General features: G+C 42.0%; 1 protein-coding gene across 1 annotated transcript in view; it reads right to left on the reverse strand.

Moving 5' to 3' along the window:
• Positions 1 to 23,280, reverse strand: part of CTNNA1 (catenin alpha 1) — a 137,017-nt gene that overhangs the window by 43,151 nt on the left and 70,586 nt on the right. Inside the window, exons 9-11 of the mRNA XM_040344709.1 lie at positions 18,840 to 18,992; positions 10,382 to 10,474; positions 1,152 to 1,308 (exon numbers count right to left, since the gene is read on the reverse strand). Of these exons, the coding sequence (XP_040200643.1) occupies positions 1,152 to 1,308; positions 10,382 to 10,474; positions 18,840 to 18,992 (403 nt within the window). The remainder of the gene's footprint in view (positions 1 to 1,151; positions 1,309 to 10,381; positions 10,475 to 18,839; positions 18,993 to 23,280) is intronic.

Consider the following 23,280-nt stretch of genomic DNA (forward strand, 5'->3'; position numbering starts at 1 on the left):
GGAATTTGTAGGCAGAGGCAGGGCGCGCAGCACGTCAGGGGACATTTTTTTTTTACAGTGGAGGAAGTCTGCAGCGGCAGCCGCCGATTGGCTGTTACCGGCCCGCTGGTTGGCTGCAGACTTCCTAAACGGAAAAAAATATAAAGTCAGCAGATAGCAGCGAGCGGGCGACGGGCGGGCAGGCAGGCGGAAGAATTCCACCCAGCACAGATCCTAGACAATCGGCCTAAATTTACCCAATAATCGGCCGATGCCGATATCTTTAAAAACGCGAAATATCGGCCGATATATCGGCCGACCGATATATCGGTCGACCTCTAATATGGACCACTTATGTATTTATTCACGTTGATCATATCCTCCCTTAATCTCTTCTCAAGAGAGAATAAAGTCAGTTCCTCTAATCTATCCTCATGGCTGAGCACCTCCGTGACGCTTATCAGTTTGGGTGCCCTTCTCTGCACTCCAGTTCCCAGATATCCTTTTTGTGAACTGGTGCCCAAAACTGTACTGCATATTCCAGATGAGGTCTTACTAATGATTTGTTGATGGGCAAAATTAGGCCTCTCTCCCTGTTGTACATACTGCTCCAGGGATGCAGCCGCCTGAACCCTCGCTCCTCTCCTTCCCCTCTTACCGGCATTACAAGTGTGGGCACCCGGCTGTGACAGCTTGCGACTTCACAACCGGGTGTGCACTGTGCGAGTCACGCTGCGCCTCCTCAATGGCTGGGCAATCTTCTGTGACGAGCAGGTAAGGAGGGGGAGAGAAGAACTTCTGCTTGAGTCGCCAAGGCGCCCCGTGCGAAAGTGGGAACTGGGTACCTGTCAAAACTAGATCCTCCCCCTCCGCAAAAGATGACATGCCAAAAATGGCATGTAAGGAGGTGAGGGGTCCTTAAAGCGGAACTTCCACTTTTAGGCGTTACTCCGCTTTTATACAAGGACTTGCTTTGGAAACTGCAGCTTGGCATTGCATGCTATTAAGCTTATGATCTACTAGAACACCCAGAACCTTCTCCACCATTGATTCCCCCAGTTGTATTCCCCCTAGAATGTAAGATGCATGCATATTCTTGCCCCCCCCCAAAGTGCATAACTTTACATTTATCAACATTAAGCCTCATCTGCCCCATAGTTGCCCAAATTTACCTGAAACGGCCAAAAAATCATCGATTGAAGTAATATCATCAACAGCATCAGTCAAAATACGAACTTGTCTTTCCCACTGATCTTTGAATAGGTCCATTGTTTCCTGTGCCATTTTACTATGTGGCTTGGCAGCAAGTGCCAAAGCAGCATTGATAACCTGCAAAACAGTTAATGGTTTATCACAAGTGTACTGTGTGATCTACTCAAAAAGCAAATGCAAACAAATCTGCTGTATAGTTTTCTGAATATATATATATAAAAAGAAAAAAAAATTATATATATATATATATATATATATATATATATATATATATAATATATTATTGCTCTCTTCCTTTTCAAATACAATGATAGGGGTAACCCTTAGGTTATTGCTGTATTTAAAGTCCCAAAACCCCTTCCATTAGGGATGGAAGCACACGGCAGTAGTCAATGTGGCTTTGTGATCTTTCTTGGTACAACTTTCTCTTTTTTGTTGAGTAGTCTCATTTTATAGACTAGTGTATTTCTTGTATTTTGTTATGCACCCTTAATCGTTTCATCTTGGGTTAGCATGTGCACATTGGTAATTGTGTGGTGGGTTCTGTTGAGCCATTCCGTTTTTGCCTCCAGTTCAGGACCTACGTTGCACACTGTGGGCTTCCCCCTTTTTTCTGCCTCCTTGTGACGTGGGATGGGTGGAAGCACCATTACTGCGCATCAACGTCACACACTTTTTTTTTTATTTTGGGTTGCTGTGCATTTGTAAACAGTCAGAGGCAAATGAATGGTAATTCAAACGTGATTTTTCTAAACACACGGCAAAGTGTTTGGTGGGTGTAGCCATGCATTTTCTGTGTGGGTTGCGTGATGCAAGCATGCATGAGTGCTCTCTTAGCAAGTGGCAGTGGGGGGGGAAGAGGAAGATCAGGGCTGCTCTCTGCAGGGAAGTAGAGCAACCTATGAGGAGTGACATCACAGACACAGAAAGCTGCTTTATACAGCATAAAGTAGGTAAGATACAGATAAATTGACACTGGGGTTGGGATTAATTTCCATGCACAATGCCTTGGTTTTGGAGCCGGAGTTCTTTGAATCAATACATCAATGCAAAAAATAAAAAATAAACAAAAAAAACTCATAACAAAAAATGTGCAAATAAAAAAAAATTGCATCAAATCAATACATCATTAGTTCATCCAACAAAGAGAAAAAAAAATTGATGGAAAATTAATAAATAAAATAAAGTATAATAAATTAATCAGAATTCCTTGAAAAGTGGGGAGATAACATTAGAAACATGGCTGAATCTGAATTATAATAGTATCATTTTTAAGGCTCCGTTCACACCTGAGCGATCAGAATGTGGCGATTCTTCTCACGATTCAGAATCGCTCAACGCTTCTGCAATACAACTATACAACTACTTCTTAATGGCACCCCAATCACACCGCGATAAATCGTGCTGCAATCGTGGCAAATTGCAATGCTGTCGTTTTAGAAGAAGCTACTGCTGCTTTTTGAGTGGCAAGCATTGCGCATTGTGCTTTTCAGAGATTGGGGTGCCATTAACAGGCAGCAATTCTGCTTGCGATTCGGATTGCTCAGGTGCGAACATAGCCTAAAGGATAATGTATCAATATCCCAATAATGCACCTTGTTTGCAGAAAAGAAAAAGCCATCTATTTTTCCTAGACAAGGCTTACCTCAGCCTCAGTGTATGGATAAAAAGTTCTATATTAGCCATCCTGAATTTGGCATTTAGGATGGAAGAAACAGTAGAAGGAAATAGCTGAACTCAGCACACATCTGGGAGTTTCAGAGACTTGGTTCCAAAGCTCTCATGATTGGCTGGCAACCATTCAAGTGTATTCCCTATATCGCAGGGACAGGGAGGGTAAAACAAATTAAAAAGGGGAGGGGGTATGCCTGTATATCAAAAATTATATACAGGTGAATGTGAGGAATGACATCACTAATGGAGCAAGGGAATAGATGGAATCTTTATGGGTAGAGTTAAAAAAAAAAAGGGAGGAAACTAAGGAGAAAGTAATATTGGGAATATGCTATAGGCCCCCTAACCTGAGGGAGGAGGGGAGATGGACCTCCCATCACAGTTTGGAATGGGGGCAAGGATGGGAAGTGTCCATATAATGGGGGATTTTAATTATCCAGACAGATTGGGTGGAAGGTCGTCTAAAGCTCGCCATTTCCCAAGTCTTACAGGAAAATTTCATGGGTCAGATGGTAAATGCACTAACAAACAATGCGTTACTAGACCTACTGATTACTAACAATATGTGATCGTGGGTGTAGAAATACGGGCGAAATTAGGAAACAGCGATCACACATCAATTCGTTTCAGCATAAATCACAAAAATAGGAAGAACAAGGTAAATAGAACAAGGTAAATACAAAGACACTGAATATCAAAAGAGCCAACTTCCAGAATCTACGCTCCTTGTTAGAAGATACTAAATGGGATAAAATCCTACGAACAAAGAACATAGAGGAAAAATAGGTGTGCTTTAGGAGAATATTAAATAAGGGTATTTAGCCAGTGCATCCCAAAGGGTAATACACTTAAAAGAGCCAAAAAAAACGCCCTGGATGGCCTAATGCCAACGTAAAAATTCATATAAACGCAAAGGAGAAGGCCTTCAAAAAATACAAGGCTGAGGGGTCCTCATCAGCATTCCAACTGTACAAAGAATGCAATAGACATGTATGGGTGTAATCAGGGGGGATAAGATAGAACACTAAAGGCACATAGAGCAGAGCAAAAAAAAATTAAAATCTCAAAGAAATTCTTTAACCACTTCAGCCTCGAAAGAATTTACCCCCTTCCTGACCAGAGCACTTTTTGCAATATGGCACTGCGTCCCTTTAACTGATAATTGCGCGGTCGTGCGACGTTGCACCCAAACAGAATTTACATCCCTTTTTCCCCCTCAAATAGAGATTTCTCTTGGCGATATTTGGTCACCTCTGCGGTTTTTATTTTTTGCACTATAAACAAAAGAGCCACAATTTAAAAAAAAAAACATGAGGAGGTGAGCTGCATTGAAGGAAGGCCCATAGACGTGGTGTATCTGGATTTTGCAAAGGCATTTTGATACAGTTCCCACAAACGTTTACTGTACAAACTAAGGTCTGTCGGCATGGACCAAAGGGTGAGTACCTGGATTGAAAACTGGCAGAGGGTAGCGATAAATGGGGTGTACTCAGAATAGTCCATGTGGAAAGTGGGGGTCCCCAGGGTTCTGTCCTGGGACTAATTTTATTTAACTTATTCATAAATGATCTGGAGGATGGGATTAACAGCTCAATCTCAGTATTTGTGGACGATACCAAGCTAAGCAGGGCAATAGTTTCTACGCAGGATGTGGAAACCTTGCAAGAAGATCTGAACAAATTAATGGGGTGGGCAACTACATGGCAAATGATGTTTAATGTAGAAAAATGCATTATTTTACATTTAGGAGGCAAAAACATGAATGCAATCTACTCACTAGGGGGGAGAACCTCTGGGGAAATCTAGGATGGAAAAGGACCTTCGGGTCCTAGTAGATGACAGGCTCAGCGATGGCATGCAATGCCAATAGAAAATTGGCATGCAATGCCAATAGAAAATTGGCATGCATTAAAAAAAGGGAATTAACTCCAGAGATAAAACCATATTTCTCTCACTCTACAGGACTCTGGTTTGGCCGCACCTGGAGTATTCCATCCAGTTTTGTGCTCCAGTCTTCAGGAAAGATGTGTTGGAAATGGAGAGAGTACAGAGAAGGGCAACAAAGCTAATAAAAAGGGACTTAAACGACCATAACATACAGGGATAGACAATGTAATATTGACATAAAAGCGCACACGCACTCATACCAGCTATGTAACCAACTATATGCAACACCCTGCACCTGTCCTCCCCCTCCTCACTCTCACCACTTGTGCAGGTTCATGCATTTACAAATAAAATCAGCAATCATTGCTCCCAGATTGTACAGTGTATGGCCACCTTTATACACCTAAAATGAACTAGCTGCACTTTCGGTGCCATTAATTAATAGCACACCAAAAACAGAAGCAAACACACATTTTGCCGCATGAAGAAACAAGCGGCAAACCCAGCCAAAATTCCTTGTAAAAATGTGCAAACCTCAACATGAGCCAACGTTGCCAATTGAAGGGCAGCCCATTGAAATTAACAGGCTGCTGTATTCATTTAGTGGGAAAAACGAGACCAAAAAACTTGAGCTCCCCACTGCGCTAGGTGTGAATGGGACCTGAAAATGGAATTAGTGCGATTATACAAGAGCAATGATGGCTCCATTCACATCTGTGCATTTCAGAACAAAATGACAATCCACACAGAAAACACATGCTTTGCCGTTAGTTTTAGAAACGCGCTGCAAACTTGCATCATGCTTGTGCTATAAAAAGTTAATGGTACCCCAAGCATGTGTAAAAGGCATGCGTGTGCCATGTAGCAAATGCGCTGCAAAAGCACCACACCCTGCTCCAAAAAAGTTCTGAAGCTACTTTGGGACATTGTTGTGCATAGGGCAGCCCATGCAAGTGAATGGGCTGCCCTATACGAGACGATTGGAAACTCTCCAAAACAACCCAAAAAAAAAAAAACATGCATGGGAACGAGAGTTCCTGCTACGCAGAGAGTGCCTCCATCCACTCCCTCCTATGAGCTTGTATCAAGATGTCCATACCAGTGTTGGATTTATAAGGGGGGTAGAAGGAGAAATTGACTCGTGCTTCCCCAGACTTCCTTTATAATAAAAATAAATAAAAAACACCACACATTTCTCATTGAGACTTCAATAGTGTCCGTTGACATTTGCAGCCTTTGCCAAGCTCTGGTCATGTCTCATTCTATCACATAAGGCAGTTTAATTACATGATGAAGGGCTTGCTGATACCTTTCCAGGTGTTAATGTAGCTCTTAGAATATATCTGAGCATGATAGTCACTACCGTGTTTCCCCAAAAATAAGTCTGGGTCTTATATTCATTTTGGCAACCAAACACACACTAGGGCTTGCCATGCAGGAATCCCCAGTATGAACATTGTAAAAGTGGTTTTGAAATCTCTCCATTACAGGATTGTGCGGTGTAAAAATTGTGTGTTGCTGTGGTATAATCTGTGCAAATACCTTTTTATAGCAGCGCTTCCATGGCCTGCCCCGAGGGGCAAAAAAACAGTGAAGATAAGCTGAGCGCCTGCAGAGGGAGGGGATCCCCCACTGACACCCGGCACTTTCATGGCCAGGCCCAAGCCATCCTTCCCGCTCTGAAAACTGCAGGGAGGGGGGCCGAGATCCACCGCCAACAGCCAGGAAAAAAAGATCAGCCGAGTTGCGCCGCAGCAAAAGGTATTCACCTCAAACAGACCACAGCAACATACACAGTCTAGACCACACAACACTAATACAGTGCATATTAGGACTTCCAAACCCTTCCAAATAGGAAAAAAAAGGAAGGCCAAGAATATCTTGATTCAAATGAACACTAGATCCTACTAGTAAATAAGGTTGGGTGAGGATTTAACATCACCCTTCTTGTAAAAATAATTAAGTATGGCTCTATACAAAGAAAGTTGCCAATACTTCTTTTTCCAATCATTTACGTCTGATGCAGTGAGCCACATTGTTTTCTGTCAAATCACTGGCTTCACTGTTAATAGGCTTTTCACCAGAGGGTGATCTAACTTTTGGCCATACAATATAATTTATTTATTTTCCTTCTGCCATTGCCCCGTGCTTGGGGATTCCCCCTACAGTGCTGCCCGGCACACCCAGCCGCCCATATTCCACAATATGCGGCGGCAATTGATGGCGATTCAGCGCAGAATCCACCGCCTGGCCGCCATCTTGCTCCCCCCATGCGCATGCTCAGTGCGGCGGGGGAGCTCTTGTGTCGGTGGGCCTAGGGTGCAGCCCGTCACTCCGTCATGCACCCATGCGCGATCGGGGAGGGGGGCGTGCACCCTCGGCCCAGGGAATCAATCTCCCTGTCAGCTCATACCTCCCTCCTAGCCGTGCGAACACAGCTGCATATCGTTGCGCTGTGTATCGCCGATTGGCGGGAGGAGGGTATTTAAACAAAGGTGGGGAGCAAGTCATTTGTGATCCAGCATAGGCTTGGACTGCACGACTGCTTCCATCTGTTATCTCTACTCCAGGTAAATACCCCTATCCATTATTTGTTCACAATACATACAATCTCTTTTTGGTAATTTCTGTAGCCTGGAGTCACTATGGGCCAGATTCACAGAACAGATACGACGGCGTATCTCCTGATACACCATCGTATCTCTTGTCGTATCTATGTGGCTGATTCATAGAATCAGTTCCGCATAGATAGCCCCAAGATCCGACAGGTGTAATTGACTTACACCGTCGGATCCTAGGATGCAATACTTCGGCCGCCGCTGGGGGGAGTTTGCGTCGTATTCCAGCTTCGGGTATGCAAATGAGGATTTACGGCGATCCACAAAGGTTTTTCCCGTTGTTACGTCGGCGCAAGTCTTTTTCCCGTCGCAAAGTTAGGTGTGCTATTAACATGGTGTAAAATTACTCCACCATGTTAAGAATGGCCGTCGTTCCCGCGTCGCTTAAATATACTATTTAAGTAATTTATAAGGTGAGACCTTTCTTTCCCTCACATAGAATAACAATCTTTACAACAAAGAACTATTTATAACCCTTTTTTAAACAAACACGTAGACCATCTATATTTCATTCAATGTTTGTAATAACTTACCAATCATTACATTCTAGACCAATAACCTCTGCATTATATTAATTTTTATTTGCAGCGGTTACGAGCTACAACAATACAACTCTCTCACTGTGAACAATCTGGTAAGACTATGAACATGTTATCTTAAGTTATTTAATATACAACAAAATAACAAGAGAATAATAATCCCCCCTTAGGGCAATCACATATTACCATCACACACACTATCTTTACAGGGCCCAGCGGAGGTTGGCTCCAGCAGTACTGTGCATGGGGGGGCCTAGGGCATCGGCCAGGCAACATTTGAACTATCTCCAATCACGTTTGGTTACACCAGTGAACCCAGATCACAATGCTGCCTAACCATCTTTGATCTACCAATGTCGTTCACCTGATGAAGAAATATAACTCAGCAGGCAATGAATATTAGCCTGACTCTGTGTCCCATGATGTATGAAAAAGAAATGTAATTTAAATAAGGGTCAGTGCCAATTGGCAGCCCCACATGTGCCATGAATGCAGTCTCACATGAGCCCTGAATGCAGCCTGATCAATGCCCATCTGCAGCCTTGGAGGGGACAGGGAGGGGGGTTGGACGAGCGCTGACAGATTACATATAGGAGAATCTGCCGTTTACTCGGAGGCCTCTTTAATACAAAGTCCCGCCGCATCCTATAAAAGACAGAACAGTCATCCAATGGCAGCCCAGGAGACAGGACATCCTCTTACAGAGGCTGCCTAGAAAACAGGAGATTCTCCTGTATGTAATCTGACGGTGCTAGTCCCACCCCCTCCCTGTCCCCTCTAAGGCAGTGCTGATGAATACAGTACATTTAATTTATGGCCTGGGGGATATATATCCAAATCACCAGGGGGCCATAAACAAACAGCCACAATTGGCCCGTGGGCCGGACTTTGGACATCCCTGCACTAATGCAACACTTGTTGTGCAGTGCAAAAAGGTGTTATACTTTCAATTCCCTACAGATATTACACAGTAAAATTCCACTGAAGCCAGGACAACAGTAGTACATTTTTTGTTAGTCGCTAGTTTGGTTAAATTGGGAGGGGGTGGGGGGGTTGGGTTCACACACACACACACACACACACACACACACACTTTGCTACTAAGTGCTTTCAGATGAGTCCACAAAATTCATAGACATCCAACGAAGCAAAATCTAGGTAAGTAATATTTTTGGGATGTTCCAAAAAAGGAGGCAAAGAAGAGCACAGAAAAGTGAATGCAAACACACGGATAGCATACAAAATGCTATACAGACACTTCTCATACAATTATGCAGAGCACAACACCGGTAGAAAACAATCAGGGTCAAACAGACCACAAAAAATTGGTAAAAAAAAAAAAAAAATAGGAAGAAGATTGTTAACCACTTCCCTACCTGCCCATAGTAATATGACGTCCGCAGGTGGGATCCACATCCTGTCAGGAGAGAGGAGACAGATTGTGTGTTCCTAGTATAAAGGAACACTGATCGGTCTCCTCCCCTAGTCAGTCCCCTCTCCCCACAGTTAAAATCACTCCCTAGGTAACACATTTAACCCCTTGATCGCCCCTAGTGTTAAGAGGGTTGTAAAGGTTCATTTTTTTTATTTTCTAAATAGGTTCCTTTAAGCTAGTGCATTGTTGGGTCACTTACCTTTTCCTTCCATTTCCCTTCTAAATGTTTTTTTTTTGTTTTCTTTGTTCGAATTTCTCACTTCCTGTTCCTCCTCAGTAAGCTGTTCTGGCTGACTAACCACCATTTAGATGATGGTGGTAAGTTTACTGAGGAGAAACAGGAAGTGAGAAATTCAGACAAAGAAAAAAACATTTAGAAGGGAAATTGAAGGAAAAGGTTAGTAAACCAACAATGCACTAGCTTAAAGGAACCCATTTAGAAAATAAAAAAAAACTAACCTTTACAACCCCTTTAACTCCTTCCTTGCCAGTGACATTTATACAGTAATTAGTGCATATTTATAACACTGTTCGCTGTATAAATGTCAATGGTCCCAAAAGTGTCTGATATGTCCAGCGCAATGTCCCAGATCACTGCCACTACGACAAAAAACAAAACAAAAAAAAATAATTAAAAATGCCATAAATCTATCCCCCCATTTTGTGGGCGCTATAACTTTTGCGCAAACCAATATATGCTTATTGTGATTTTTTTTACCAAAATATATGTAGAAGAATACATATCAGCCTAAACTGAAAAAAATAAAAAATAAAAACTTAAAAAAAAAAAAAAAATCCCCAAAATTGTCGCTTTTTTTTTTTGTTTATAGCTCAAAAAAATTGAGGAAAAAAATAAATAAAATCGCAGAGGTGATCAGATACCACCAAAATAAAGCTCTATTTGGGGGAGGAGGGTAGAATGATAAAAAGTTTCATTTGGGTACAGTGATGCATGACCATGCAATTGTCATTCAAAATGTTACAGCGCTGAAAGCTGAAAAGTGGTTAAACATTAAAACACGCATTGTCAATTGTACCTGAGGGCATAGGGCTTCCAGCTGGCTTGCAGATATGCGAACAAGTTTTACACCTTCCTCATTATTGGATATTGAGCAGGCCAAATTAGCCACCTAAAAACAGAAAATAAATAAATAAATATTAACACTGGATATCCCCCTCAGTAATAAGGATGATGCTGTAGCCTTGGCTCCCAAAAAACCTGCCAGCGCACTGTGGGGGAGGAGCCCCTGGGAGATTTTTATACTGTAGTTGAGAGATCAATTCACCCAAAACCATTCATAGATGAAGTTGCACAGTCGTGTTAGGTCTTGGCACATATGCAAGGATATTAAATCCCAGCTGAATTTTCAGTTTAAATTAAATATTTTCAAGTGCATCAAAAGAAAAAAAAAGGTGTTCAAACTAACAGTTCATTTTCTTTAACCTCTTCCAGCCAGCAGCATTCGTATTGGCTTCCCATCAAGGAATGTACCAGGACATTGCTGGATGGGAAGGGTGATATCTCGGTCATCAGGTATCCGTGTTTCCAAAGCCAGTAAAAGTAAATCGAGTGGCTAAAGAGCCGTTGGATTACTTTTACAGGCGGCAGAAGGGGGTCCCCACCCCCCCCTCCCGCTGCTATTACTGGGCTCTCCCAAGCGATCAGGAAGCCATGGTAAGAATCCGACTGGCGGCATCCAGTCCCATGTACATAGTGAAATCATTGTAGGTAGTTTGTTGCCATGATGATTTAAAAAGAGTAAACACTGTTTTTGTGTTATTAATATTCTCTGAAAAATGGCCAAGAAACCATAAATTCTGCCAGGGTATGTAAACTTGCACAAATACACACACACCACTTTATTAGGTACGCCTTGCCAGTTTCGGGATGGACCCCTTTTGCCTTCTTTCTATGTGGCATAGATTCAGGTGTTGGAAAAATTCCTCAGAGATTTTGGTCCATATTGACACGATAGCATCTCGCAGTTTCTGCAGAATTGTCAGATGCACATCCATGATGCAAATCTCCCGTTCCACCACATCCCAAAAGGAGCTCTATTGGAATGAGATCTTATGACTGTGGAGGCCATTGGAGTACAGTGAACTCATTACCATGTTAAAGAAACCAGTTTGAGATCATTGGAGCTTTGTGTCAGTGCATTATCCTGCAGGAAGTAGCCATCAGAAGATGGGTACACTGTAGTCAAATGGACGGACATGGTCGGCAACAATACTCAGGTAGGCTGTGGCGTTTAAACGATGCTCAATTGGTACTAAGCAGCCAAGAAAATATCCCCCACTAGCCTGAACCGTTGATACAAGGCAGGATGGATCCATGCTTTATTTTTATTTATTTACGCCAAATTCTGACCCTACTATCTGATAGGTCGCAGCTGAAATCAAGACTCGGACCAGGTAACGTTTTTCCAATCTTCTTTTGTCAAATTTTGGTGAGCCTGTGTGAATTGCAGCCTCAGTTTCCTGTTCTTAGCTGACAGGAGTGGCACCCGGTATGGTCTTCTGCTGCTGTAGCCCATCTGCTTCAAGATTCGATGTGTTGCACGTTCAGTGATGGTATTCTGCATACCTTGGTTGTAAGAAGTTGTTTCTTTGCGTTACTATTGCATTTCTATCATCTCGAACCAATCTGCCCATTCTCCTCTGACAAGGCATTTTTGTTCACACGACTGCTGCTCACTGGATATTTCCCTTTTTTGGACCATCCTCTAAACCCTAGAGATGGTGGTGCGTGAAAATGCCAGTAGATCAGCAGTTTTTGAAATACTCAGACCAGCCTGTCTAGCACCAGCAACCATACCATGTTCAGTCACTTAAATCCCCTTTCTTCCCCATTCTGATGCTCTGTTTGAACTTCAGCAAGTCATCTTCACCATGTCTAGATACCTAAATGCATTGAGTTGCTGCCACGTGATTTGCCGATTAGCAATTTGTGTTACCAAGCAATTGAACAGGTGTACCTTATAAAGTGGCCAGTGAGTGGATATACAGTGAGGGAAAAAAAGTATTTGATCTTCTGATTTTGTATGTTTGCACACTAAAAGAAATGATCAGTCTAGAATTGTAATGGTCTCCAGGTTTGCACACATTTCAGGAGGGATATTACCCTACTCCCCTTTGCAGATCCTCTAGAAGTCATTAAGATTTTGGGGCTGAAGTTTGGCAACTCGAACCTTTAGCTCTCTTCACACATTTTCTATGAGATTAAGGTCTGGAGACTGGCTAGGCCACTCCAGGACCTTCATGTGCTTCTACTTGAGCCACTCCTTGGCCATGTGTTTTGAGTCATTGTCATGCTGGAAAACCCATCCATGACCCATTTTCAATGCCCTGCCTGAGAGAAGGAAGTTCTCATCCAAGATCTGACAATACATGGCCCCATCCATCGTCCCTTTAAAGCAGTGAAGTTGTCTTGTCCCCTTAGCAGAAAAACACCCCAAAACATAATGTTTCAACCTCCATGTTTGACCTTGGGGATGGAGTTCTTGGGGTCATAGGCACCATTCCTCCTCTAAACACGGTGAGTTGAGTTGATGCCAAAGAGCTAAATTTTGTTCTCATCTGACCACAACACTTTTACCCAGTTCTCCTCTGAATCATTCACATGTTCATTAGCAGACTTCAAACAAGCCTGTAGATTAAAAATTATAGACTGATCATTTAACATTTTTTGTAATTGGGCAAACGTACAAAATCCACAGGGGATCAAATACTTTTCCCCCCCAAACATACTGTATACATACAGTATAATGTTTGGGGGGTTCCAATTATTTGGTTCTATACATGTAGGAGAGGAATGTCAGAATGGACTGAAAGTGGATATGCTACCTCTTGCTACCACCCGCCAAGAGGTAGCATATCCACTTTCAGTCCATGTGTGCTTGAGGTTTTCTTATTTTTTTTATAAAACACCTTTTGTTTGGATGCACCTGGAATATATTTAAAAACACAATGTTTAAGTGGACTTTAAATGAATCTTCACTGGTAAAACATAGTTCGTAAGATTGAATTTATTACAACTGCCAGTCCATTCAGTTCAATCCGAGTGTGTACATGTGTGTCTACCATCTTCCATATTCCCGATATCCCTGCACATTGTGGTCACTAAGAAACATCTAAAAAATGTTTTATTTATTTACACTCTGTGCTGACACCACCACTTCTAACAGTATTGAAACCTCTTAGGCTGTTCAAGACTGAACCGCTGCTCATCGCCCTTCACCGTGTGCCTGAATGTCCTCTTTAAAGACCAGGGGCCAGATCCACATAGGTAGTACGCCGGCATATCTACTGAATCCTCAAACCAAGATACGACGGCTTCTGGGTTCGATCCGACAGGCGTACGGCTTCGTACGCCTTCGGATCGTAGGTGCAATACTTCGGCGCCCGCTGGGTGGAGTTCGCATCGTTTTCGGCGTTGGGTATGCAAATTAGCGATTTACTACGATCCACGAACGTACGCGCGGCTGTGGCATTTTCTAACGTCGTCTATAGTCGTCTTTTTCTGGCGTATAGTTAAAGCTGGTATTTTGCGGCGTATAGATAGACTTGCCATGTTAAGTATGGCCGTCGTTCCCGCGTCGAAATTTGAATTTTTTTTTTTGCGTAAGTCGTCCGTGAATAGGGATGGACGTAACTCACGTCTAAGTTAAAAAAATGACGTTGATGCAACGTCATTTCGCGCAAAGCACGGCAGGAAATTTCAAAACGGAGCATGCGCAGTTCAATCTGCGCGGGGATGCGCTTCATTTAAATGAATCACGCCCCCTACCCGCTGATTTGAATTCCGCCGCCAGAAATACACTACGCCGCCGTAACTTAAGGCGCAAATTCTTTGAGGATTCGAAGATCCGCCAGGTAAGGTACGGAGCGCGGATCTAATTCTATGTGGATCTGCCCCCTTGGGTTTAATAAATTCCCTCCCCCCAAATTATGAATCGCATGCTGGCCATCAAGCTATCAGAACATATTCATTACACCCTATTTGACACTATGGACACATACGATAGAAAATGGAAACCTTGGGATCTCTCTCTGTTGATTCATTGAATTACAATATGATACGGTTGACCTTTTTTTTATCATCAAACAATTCCACTAGGTTTTTGTACCTCTATAATAGGTTATCAGTGATTCTATTATACTTCCCATGTTTTGTTTCCCATCCTTTTATATTACTGCTACTCATATATTATGGTGATGTATACTGCTCCCATCTTTATATATGTATTTCTTATCAATGTACGCTTAAACTGTATTGAGACTTTTTCAATAAACCGGTTGTAAACAATAATTCCCTCCCAATGCTAAAAGCACCATTTAAAGATTTGTATATTGTGAGATTTATGAATTCTCTCCAGTTCAAAACACATCCAGGAACTGGACCACATACTCAAGATGTACAAAAAAAAAAAAAAAAAAAAAAAGGGTTTTGTTAAGTGGTAGAATTGGTTGGTTTGATCTCTAGAGTAAATGCCCTTTTTAATAATGCATGCAGAGAGAGTGTATTGGGACTTTATGCGACGCCCACCGCCAGAAATTTTTTTTTTACATAGTGCCTCCAGCTACCAATACTACCCATGTTATTGAATACTGTAGCTTGCTTATAGGTAAGAGTGCTGGGATTAAGATGTGGTTCCCCCTCTTCCTGTTATCTTAGTTACTATACTATTTGGCATTTATATTTTAGTACAGACATGCCTATATCGGATTTGCTCTTGATGAGTGGAAGTTATCCACAAAACATGCATAGAGCTTTCTATCTATGTACTGTGACAGCTACTATGAGACTACCTTAAAGAATTTTGAATCAACATTTAATATATTTTTAGTATATACCATGTACTATGTAGGAACACACACGCACACATATATATATATATATATATATATATATTTATATTTGAATATCTTGCAAAAAAGTTCATTTATTTCACTAATGCAACTTAAAAGGAGAAACTAATATATGAGATAGACTCATTACATGCAAAGCAAGATAGTTCAAGCCGTGATTTGTCATAATTGTGATGTATTTGGCTTACAGCTCATGAAAACCCCAAATCCACAATCTCAGAAAATTAGAATATTGTGAAAAGGTACAATATTCTAGGCTCAAAGTGTCCCACTCTAATCAGCTAATTAAGCCATAACACCTGCAAAGGGTTCCTGAGCCTTTAAATTGTCTCTCAGTCTGGTTCAGTAGGAATCACAATCATGGGAAAGACTGCTGACCTGACAACTGTGCAGAAAACCATCATTGTCACCCTCCATAAGGAGGGAAAGACTCGAAAGGTAATTGCAAAAGAAGTTGGATGTTCCCAAAGTGCTGTATCAAAGCACATTAATAGAAGGTTATGTGAAAGGGAAAAGTGTGGAAGAAAAAAGGTGCACAAGCAGCAGGGATGACTGCAGTCTGGAGAGGATTGTCAGGAAAAGGCCATTCAAAAGTGTTGGGGACTTTCACAAGGAGTGGACTGAGGCTGGAGTCAGTGCATCAAGAGCCACCATACACAGACGGATCCTGGACATGGGCTTCAAATGTGGTATTCCTCTTGTCAAGCCACTCCTGAACAACAAACAATGTCAGAAGCATCTTACCTGGGCTAAGGAAAAACAGACCTGGTCTGTTGCTCAGTGGTCCAAAGTCCTCTTTTCTGATGAGAGCAAATTTTGCATCTCATTTGGAAACCAAGGACCCAGAGTATGGAGGAAGAATGGAGAGGCACACACTGCAAGATGCTTGAAGTCCAGTGTGAAGTTTCCACAGTCTGTGTTGATTTGGGGAGCCGTGTCATCTGTTGGTCCACTGTGCTTCATTAAGTCCAGGGCCAATGCAACTGTCTGCCAGGAGATTTTGGAGCACTTCATGCTTCCTTCTGCAGACAAGCTCTATGGGGATGCCGACTTCATTTTCCAGCAGGACTTGGCACCTGCCCACACTGCCAAAAACACCAAAACCTTGTTCAATGGCCGTGGGATTACTGTGCTTGATTGGCCAGAAAAATCCCGACCTGAACCCCATAGAAAATATATGGAGCATTGCCAAGAGAAAGATGAGAGACATGAGACCGAACAATGCAGAAGAGCTGAAGGCCACTATTGAAGCATCCTGGTCTTCCACAACACCTCAGCAGTACCACAGGCTGATGGCTTCCATACCACGCCGCATTGAGGCAGTAATTGCTGCAAAAGGGGCCCAAACCAAGTACTGAGTACATATGCATGCTTATACTTTTCAGAGGTCCGATATTGTTCTATGTACAATCCTTGTTTTATTGATTGCATGTAATATTGTAATTTTCTGAGATTGTGGATTTGGGGTTTTCATGAGCTGTAAGCCAAATACATCACAATTATGACAAATCACAGCTTGAACTATCTTGCTTTGCATGTAATGAGTCCATCTCATAAATTAGTTTTACCTTTTAAGTTGCATTAGTGAAATAAATGAACTTTTGCACGATATTCAAATTTTTCGAGTATCACCTGTATGTATTTATTGTCCCACATGCATCCATGTGCACCATTAATACATATTAATTGATTCATTTGGTTGTGGTGGCGTGCTTCACACAGAGTCCCACTATTCCCCCTTCCCCCCCCTCTCTTCTAATTTGCAATTTAGCCCCCCCACACCTTTATCTTCTCAAAGTCTTGTAAAGTTTCTATATCGTCAGCAAACACAAAGTGAACCATTTATATCAACCTCTATATTGCCCCAGGACAGAGGCCTGAGGTACCTTACTCAACTCTAGACCATTTAGAGCAGTGTTTCCCAACTCCAGTCCTCAAGGCACACCAACAGGTCATGTTTTCAGGATTTCCCTCAGATGAAACGGCTGTGGTAATTACTAAGGCAGTGAAACTGATCAAATCACCTGTGCAAAATAATGGAAAGCCTGAAAACATGTGTGCCTTGAGGACTGGAGTTGGGAAACACTGATTTAGAGCACTGGCCATCAACCCTGTCCTCAGGGCCCACTAAGAGGCCAGATTTTATGTATTACCTTGGGGAGATGCAGACTAGAATACTGCAATCACTGAGCAGCAAATTAGATCACATGTGATGTATTTCAGTTCTCATGCAAACCTGGCCTGTTAGTGGGTCCCGAGGATTGGTTTAGAGAGTATGCCAATAATCACCAACCTCTGGATGCGCTCCTGCAACTAGTTATCTATCCAGGTACATCTGATACCATCAATGTCATTAGACCTGAACTTGTAAATGAAGCATTTATGGATTACTGTATCAAATGCCTTAACAAAATTTAGATAAATTGCATCCATCAATTTTCCTCTGAGTCTATCAAAATAAAACGTGCAGCATCTCATATAATGTTAAAAAAGTTGGTCTGGCAAGAATGGCCTTTCATCATTTTATGTTGCTTGCTACTAAATTATACCATTCTCATCAACACATTTTAGTTTCTTATTTATTTTAATAGTTTACATACTATTGATGTCTATTGATGTTAGGCTGACTAATCTGTCGTTTCCGGTTATCTATCTTGGCCTTTTTTTTATATTGGTACCATGTTTGGTTTTTGCCAATCAACTAGTACCATTCCAGTCAGTAAGCGGTCCTTAAAAATTAGCAACAATGGTCATGGCTAAGTGCTTCGGGAACTCTTGGGTGTAATCCATTTGGTTCTCTTGTTTAGTCACATTAGGCACTTCTAGTCTTTTTAGAACCCTGGTTTCTGTCAGTCACAAAAGGTACATTCAATATACTGTTACAAGCAATACTGACTTCTATACCCCTCCTTTTAATTTTTTTATACAGTTGCCTTCTCCCTGTCACTTTTGACCAGGTTACCTTGATCTTACTTATGGGGCCCAATATATTCTGACCTAGCTATTAAAATATTTCTGAAAATTTGGGGAGGGGGGGGGGGGGTATTTTTGTTTTACTTTCCTAAAATGTAATTTTCATTTATCAGTTTGGCATTCATCAATGCATTCCAATGAGCAGTAAATATATGCATTTTACTTCAGGGATTCGTTGTTGAAAGAATGGTATCCCATTAAGTATTGAGCACAGCTTAGTCAAGTTGGCCCTCTCCCTCCAACCACCCCCCAACTATGCCCAGGTCTACACATTCTGACCCTTGCTCAATGCACAGTACACCTCTCTCACAGATCCTTCCCCCCCCCCCACACATCCTAGTCCCCCCCAGGATCTGGCCGCACATTTTATTTTATATACGATCATCAGTGCAGTACAGCGTCATCATAACACAAACATTTCTCCATTTATTTATTTTTTACATTCATTGACAAGAGCAGTAGTGCGTTACCACAGTAAGCAAAAAAAATAAAAAATTCAGGCAGCCACAACAGCTAAGATGATTCAGTAGTGAATACCATAACTTAAACATCATTACCTGCTGTAATGCAGGCATGTCAGCAGTGCTTTCTTTTAGTGCGTTAGGGTGTCATTCATTTTGAACATTTTATTTATTATTTTATCTCATGTACCTCAATCAGCTTGTTTGCATGTTCTCGGAACACCTGGGCATATTCCTTAACTTCTTTTTCATTTCCATTCTTTGCTGCTTCAATCAGAACAAGTAGTGGAACATTTGTCTCCAGGAAGGAATCGGAAACATGATCCATGACAGCTTTACGCAGCTAATGGGCAGAACAAACAGATAACAGTAAAAAATAAATGCACAACTACTATACAAACAGTGCAGAACTATTAATTTTAGCCAGAGAGCAAAATAATTTGTTACAAATCAGTAAAATCAGACTAAACATATAATGTGAAAAATGCATAAGCAAATAAATAATTGTCAATTAACCACTTAAGCCCCGGACCATTTGGCTGGCCAAAGACCAGAGCACTTTTTGCGATTCAGCACTGCGTCGCTTTGACTGACAATTGCGCAGTCGCGCAACATGCTTTTTTTCCCCCACAAGTAGAGCTTTCTTTTGGTGGTATTTGATCACCTCTGCAGTTTTTATTTTTTGCACTATAAAACAAAAATAGAGCAACCATTTTGAAGAAAAAAACAAAACAATATTTTTAACTTTTTTCTCAGTTTAGGCCGATATGTATTCTTCAAAAAAGATAAAAAACGCAATAATATTGTCTAAAAAATAGGGGATAGTTTTATGGCATTTTTATTATTTTTTTAAATGTAATGGTGGCGATCTGCAATTTTTATCGTGACTGCGACTTTATGGCAGACACATCGGACACATTTTTGGGACCATTGTCATTTTTACAGCAATCAGTGCTATAAAAATGCACCGATTACTGTGAAAATAACACTGGAAGTGAAGGGGTTAACCACTAGGTGGTGCTGAAGGGTTTAAGTGTGTCCTAGGGAGTGATTCTAACCATTAGGGGGGGGAGAGCTACCAGTGACACGTCACTGCTCGAATGTTCCCTGTGATTGGGAACAGTGATAAGTGACATGTCACTAGGCAGAGCAGGGGAATGCTTTGTTTACAAAGGCATCCCCCCGACATTTGAAGTATGCAAATCTTGACTTTTCCTGTCAAGCTTGCCACCATCAGCCAACAAATTAACCCCATCACATTAGGTGCTACATTTCAGCTAAATATACCATTAAAGTACTTGGTAACTGTCGTGCAACACTCACATGAGTTTACAGACCACCATTAGAAGGTGGTATGTCTAAACTTACTGTTTGTGCCAATGCGCTATGAACTGTGGACACAGTAAATATCAACAGGGGTTCCCCCGAGACCTGAATGTTTTTTCAAGGGTTTCTCCATGTAAAAAAGGTTGAGAAAGGCTGCCCTGGGATAAGATCCTAACCAGTTCAGCTCTTTGGGCATACTATGCATGTCCACAGAGTGAACCTTTGGTCACAACCGATAGCGACTGGCTTCAAAAGTGAAAGTGGTGTGGCAGCTCCATAGCTGCCTACCACTTTCACACAGCCGGCCACGCTATGCCACCCCCATCCCCTCCCCCCATGGTTCCCGGGTTGTCCCAAGCTTAGACGCCTGGGAACACATCTGCCAGGGGGAGAGATATTGCAGTGAGACTGAGGCAAATCCGTGTCTCAATCTCACACGCAAACAATGATACCAGAAGTGATGTCGCTTCCAGTATCATATGCACACGTTCCTGGCCAGTACAGCCAGGAAGCACATCTTACCAAGCCAATCTATGCTTGGTTAGATATTGTAAAGGGCAGGGGTGACCCCTAATGTCAAAAAGAGTACCCGGCCTGGTATGGTTTAAGAGGGGGAGGGGTGCTCGCTCATCCCCTCCCTTTCCTGACCTGCCAGGCTGCATGCTCGGTTGCTCTGGTATGGATTTTGGGGGGGACCCTGCACCATTTTTCCAACAATTTTGTTGTGGGGTTCCCCTCCAAATCGGGTATGGATTTGGGGAGGGACCCCACGTCATTTTATTTCCCGTTTTTTTTTTTGCCAACAGCTGACTTATTGGTTAAGGATGTGGCGTATGGCCTCCCGACCCACTCCTTAGCAACCAGCTGTACAGCGTGTTTAAAAAAAATAAAAAAACACACATGTGCATTTTTGGTGCAGCTGCAATGAAGTCTATTACATGCAAAACGCAATCTGCTGCAAGAAAAAAAAAAGTCCCTGATCCTTTCCAAAAAAATGCAAAGCTGCAAAATGCACAAATGTGAACTACATGCATAGTTAAATGTTAAATGGGCTGTAGTGCTTTTCTGCAAAACACACCAAAAAATGCATAGGTGTGAACGTAAATTGTGCATATGCATTTTTTCCATTATGTTTTTTCAAAGTACCCATATTTTCTTTATATTTGAAGACATGCTTAATGCAAAAATGACAAACTTTAAGTTAAAGCTAAATTACACAGCAATATTTATTCAATGTTAAAAGGAGGAAATAGAAGTATTATTGCCCTCTTCCCCTTGTAACTTAATTTCATTATGAGATTAGCTAAATATGAAACAGCAGAGTTTTTGTAACTTCATAAGAATAGTTTTAAGAAAGACCCTTTGTTCAAATAGTATAAAACTGTAAGAATTGTGAGAAGTCAAAACTAAAGCTTTATAGCAATTACTAAATGAAGGATCGTGGTCCGGATCTGGACTGTGTATGTTCCATCTGGACCACTGCATTCCCGCCATTTAGGAGCCATTCTGCCCAGCAGCCATCACCACCACTGCTGTCATTCTTAGATGGAATGTGAGGGGGTAAAAACACACATTTTGGAGGGCTTTAGTCAATAATTGAGAGGAGCCGAGGACAGTAATGTGGTTACTGTGATTTGAAGGGGGGACTGAGGATGCTCATGTATAAACAAGATTATGATATAAATCTCTACTTGCAAGAAACTTTTTTTTTTTATGGGATTGTAATGTTTCAAGTTTTTTCACCTTAAAGTGGAGGTTCCCCCTAAAAATAATTTCTAACAATACATTCGCAAGTTTTTCCGGGTAAGATTCTTTCGGGTCTGGGCGTTCCTAGTTGATTGACGTTCCTCCAACCGACGCATACTTGACGTCACGACTTTCCGAAAGAAGCCGAACGTCGCTGCGCAGGCACCGTATAGAGCCGACTCTATACAGCGCCTGCGCAATGACGTTCGGCTTCTGTCGGAAAGTCGTGACGTGCAGTATGCGCCGGTCGGAGGAACGTCAATCAACTAGGTCCAGCAAGAATCATACCCGGAAGCCGAGGGATGAAACGGCGATATCGAGGTATGTACGGAAAAAAAAAACAGCCTAACTGCAGTGTAACCAGTCTTCCGAATGTATTGTTAGAATTTTTTTTTTAGGGGGAACCTCCACTTTAATGCATTAACCACTTGCCGACTGCCTGCCGTCGATTGATGGCAGCAGAATGGCACTACTGCACAAATTGCCATAGTTGTACGGAGGGCACTTTGAGTATTGGGGGCACGTGCCCGCCGTTTCCCCAAGGAGCCGATGCACGTGCCCAGCAGCCGCAATGTCTGCCGGGCACCTGCGATCGCTGCTGACAGAGCGGGAATGGGGATTTGTGTGTGTAAACGCACAAATCCACATTTTGTCAGGGGAGAGGAGACAGATAGTGTGTCCCAAATCAGTCCCATCCCCCCAGTTAGAACACACACTAAGGGAACACATTTAACCCCTTGATTGCCCCTGGTGGTAACCCCTTCCCTGCCAGTGACATTTATACAGTTATCAGTGCATTTGTATAGCACTGATCACTGTATAAATGTCAATGGTTCCAAAAATGCGAGTCAAAAGTGTCCGATCTGTCCGCCCCAATGTCACATGATTAAACACCAAGTATAGTGTGAACCTGCTTCAGCTGTTCTGTTTGCTGTGGCTTGTAGTGCTTTTCCTGATTTTACCAATAAAGGCTTTCCAGAATTCTTCATTTCTGGTCTGCAATGTCACATTCCCGATAAAAATCGCAGCTCGCCGAAAAAAAAAAAAATCTATCCCCTATTTTGTAGACGCTATAACTTTTGCGCAAACCAATCAATATACACTTATTGCGTTTTTTTTTTACCAAAAATATGTAGAAGGAATATATATCGGCCTAAATTGAAGAAATGTTTTCATTTATTTTGGGGGGGTATTTATTATAGCAGAAAGCAAAAAAAATGTTTTTTTTTCTAAATTGTCGCTCTACTTTTGTATATAGCACAAAAAGTATGACAGAAATAAATGACAGAGGAGCAAATTCCACCAAAAGAAAGCGCTATTTTTTGGGGAAAAATGGGACATACATTTTGTTTGGGTATAAAGTCGCACGACATCGTGCAATTGTCAGTTAAAGCGAAAACCTCCACCATTTTTTTTTTTAAACCGAGCCCGATCCTATCCAGAGATGTGCATGAGCCCAGCAGCTCCAGACACGGTCTCTCTCCCCTCATTGGACAGATAGCAGTGGGAGCCATTGGCTCCCGCTGCTGTCAATCAAATCCAGTGACACAGGACTCTTC

The sequence above is a fragment of the Rana temporaria genome, chromosome 3 (genome assembly GCF_905171775.1).
Source record: "Rana temporaria chromosome 3, aRanTem1.1, whole genome shotgun sequence".
Lineage (NCBI taxonomy): Eukaryota > Metazoa > Chordata > Amphibia > Anura > Ranidae > Rana > Rana temporaria.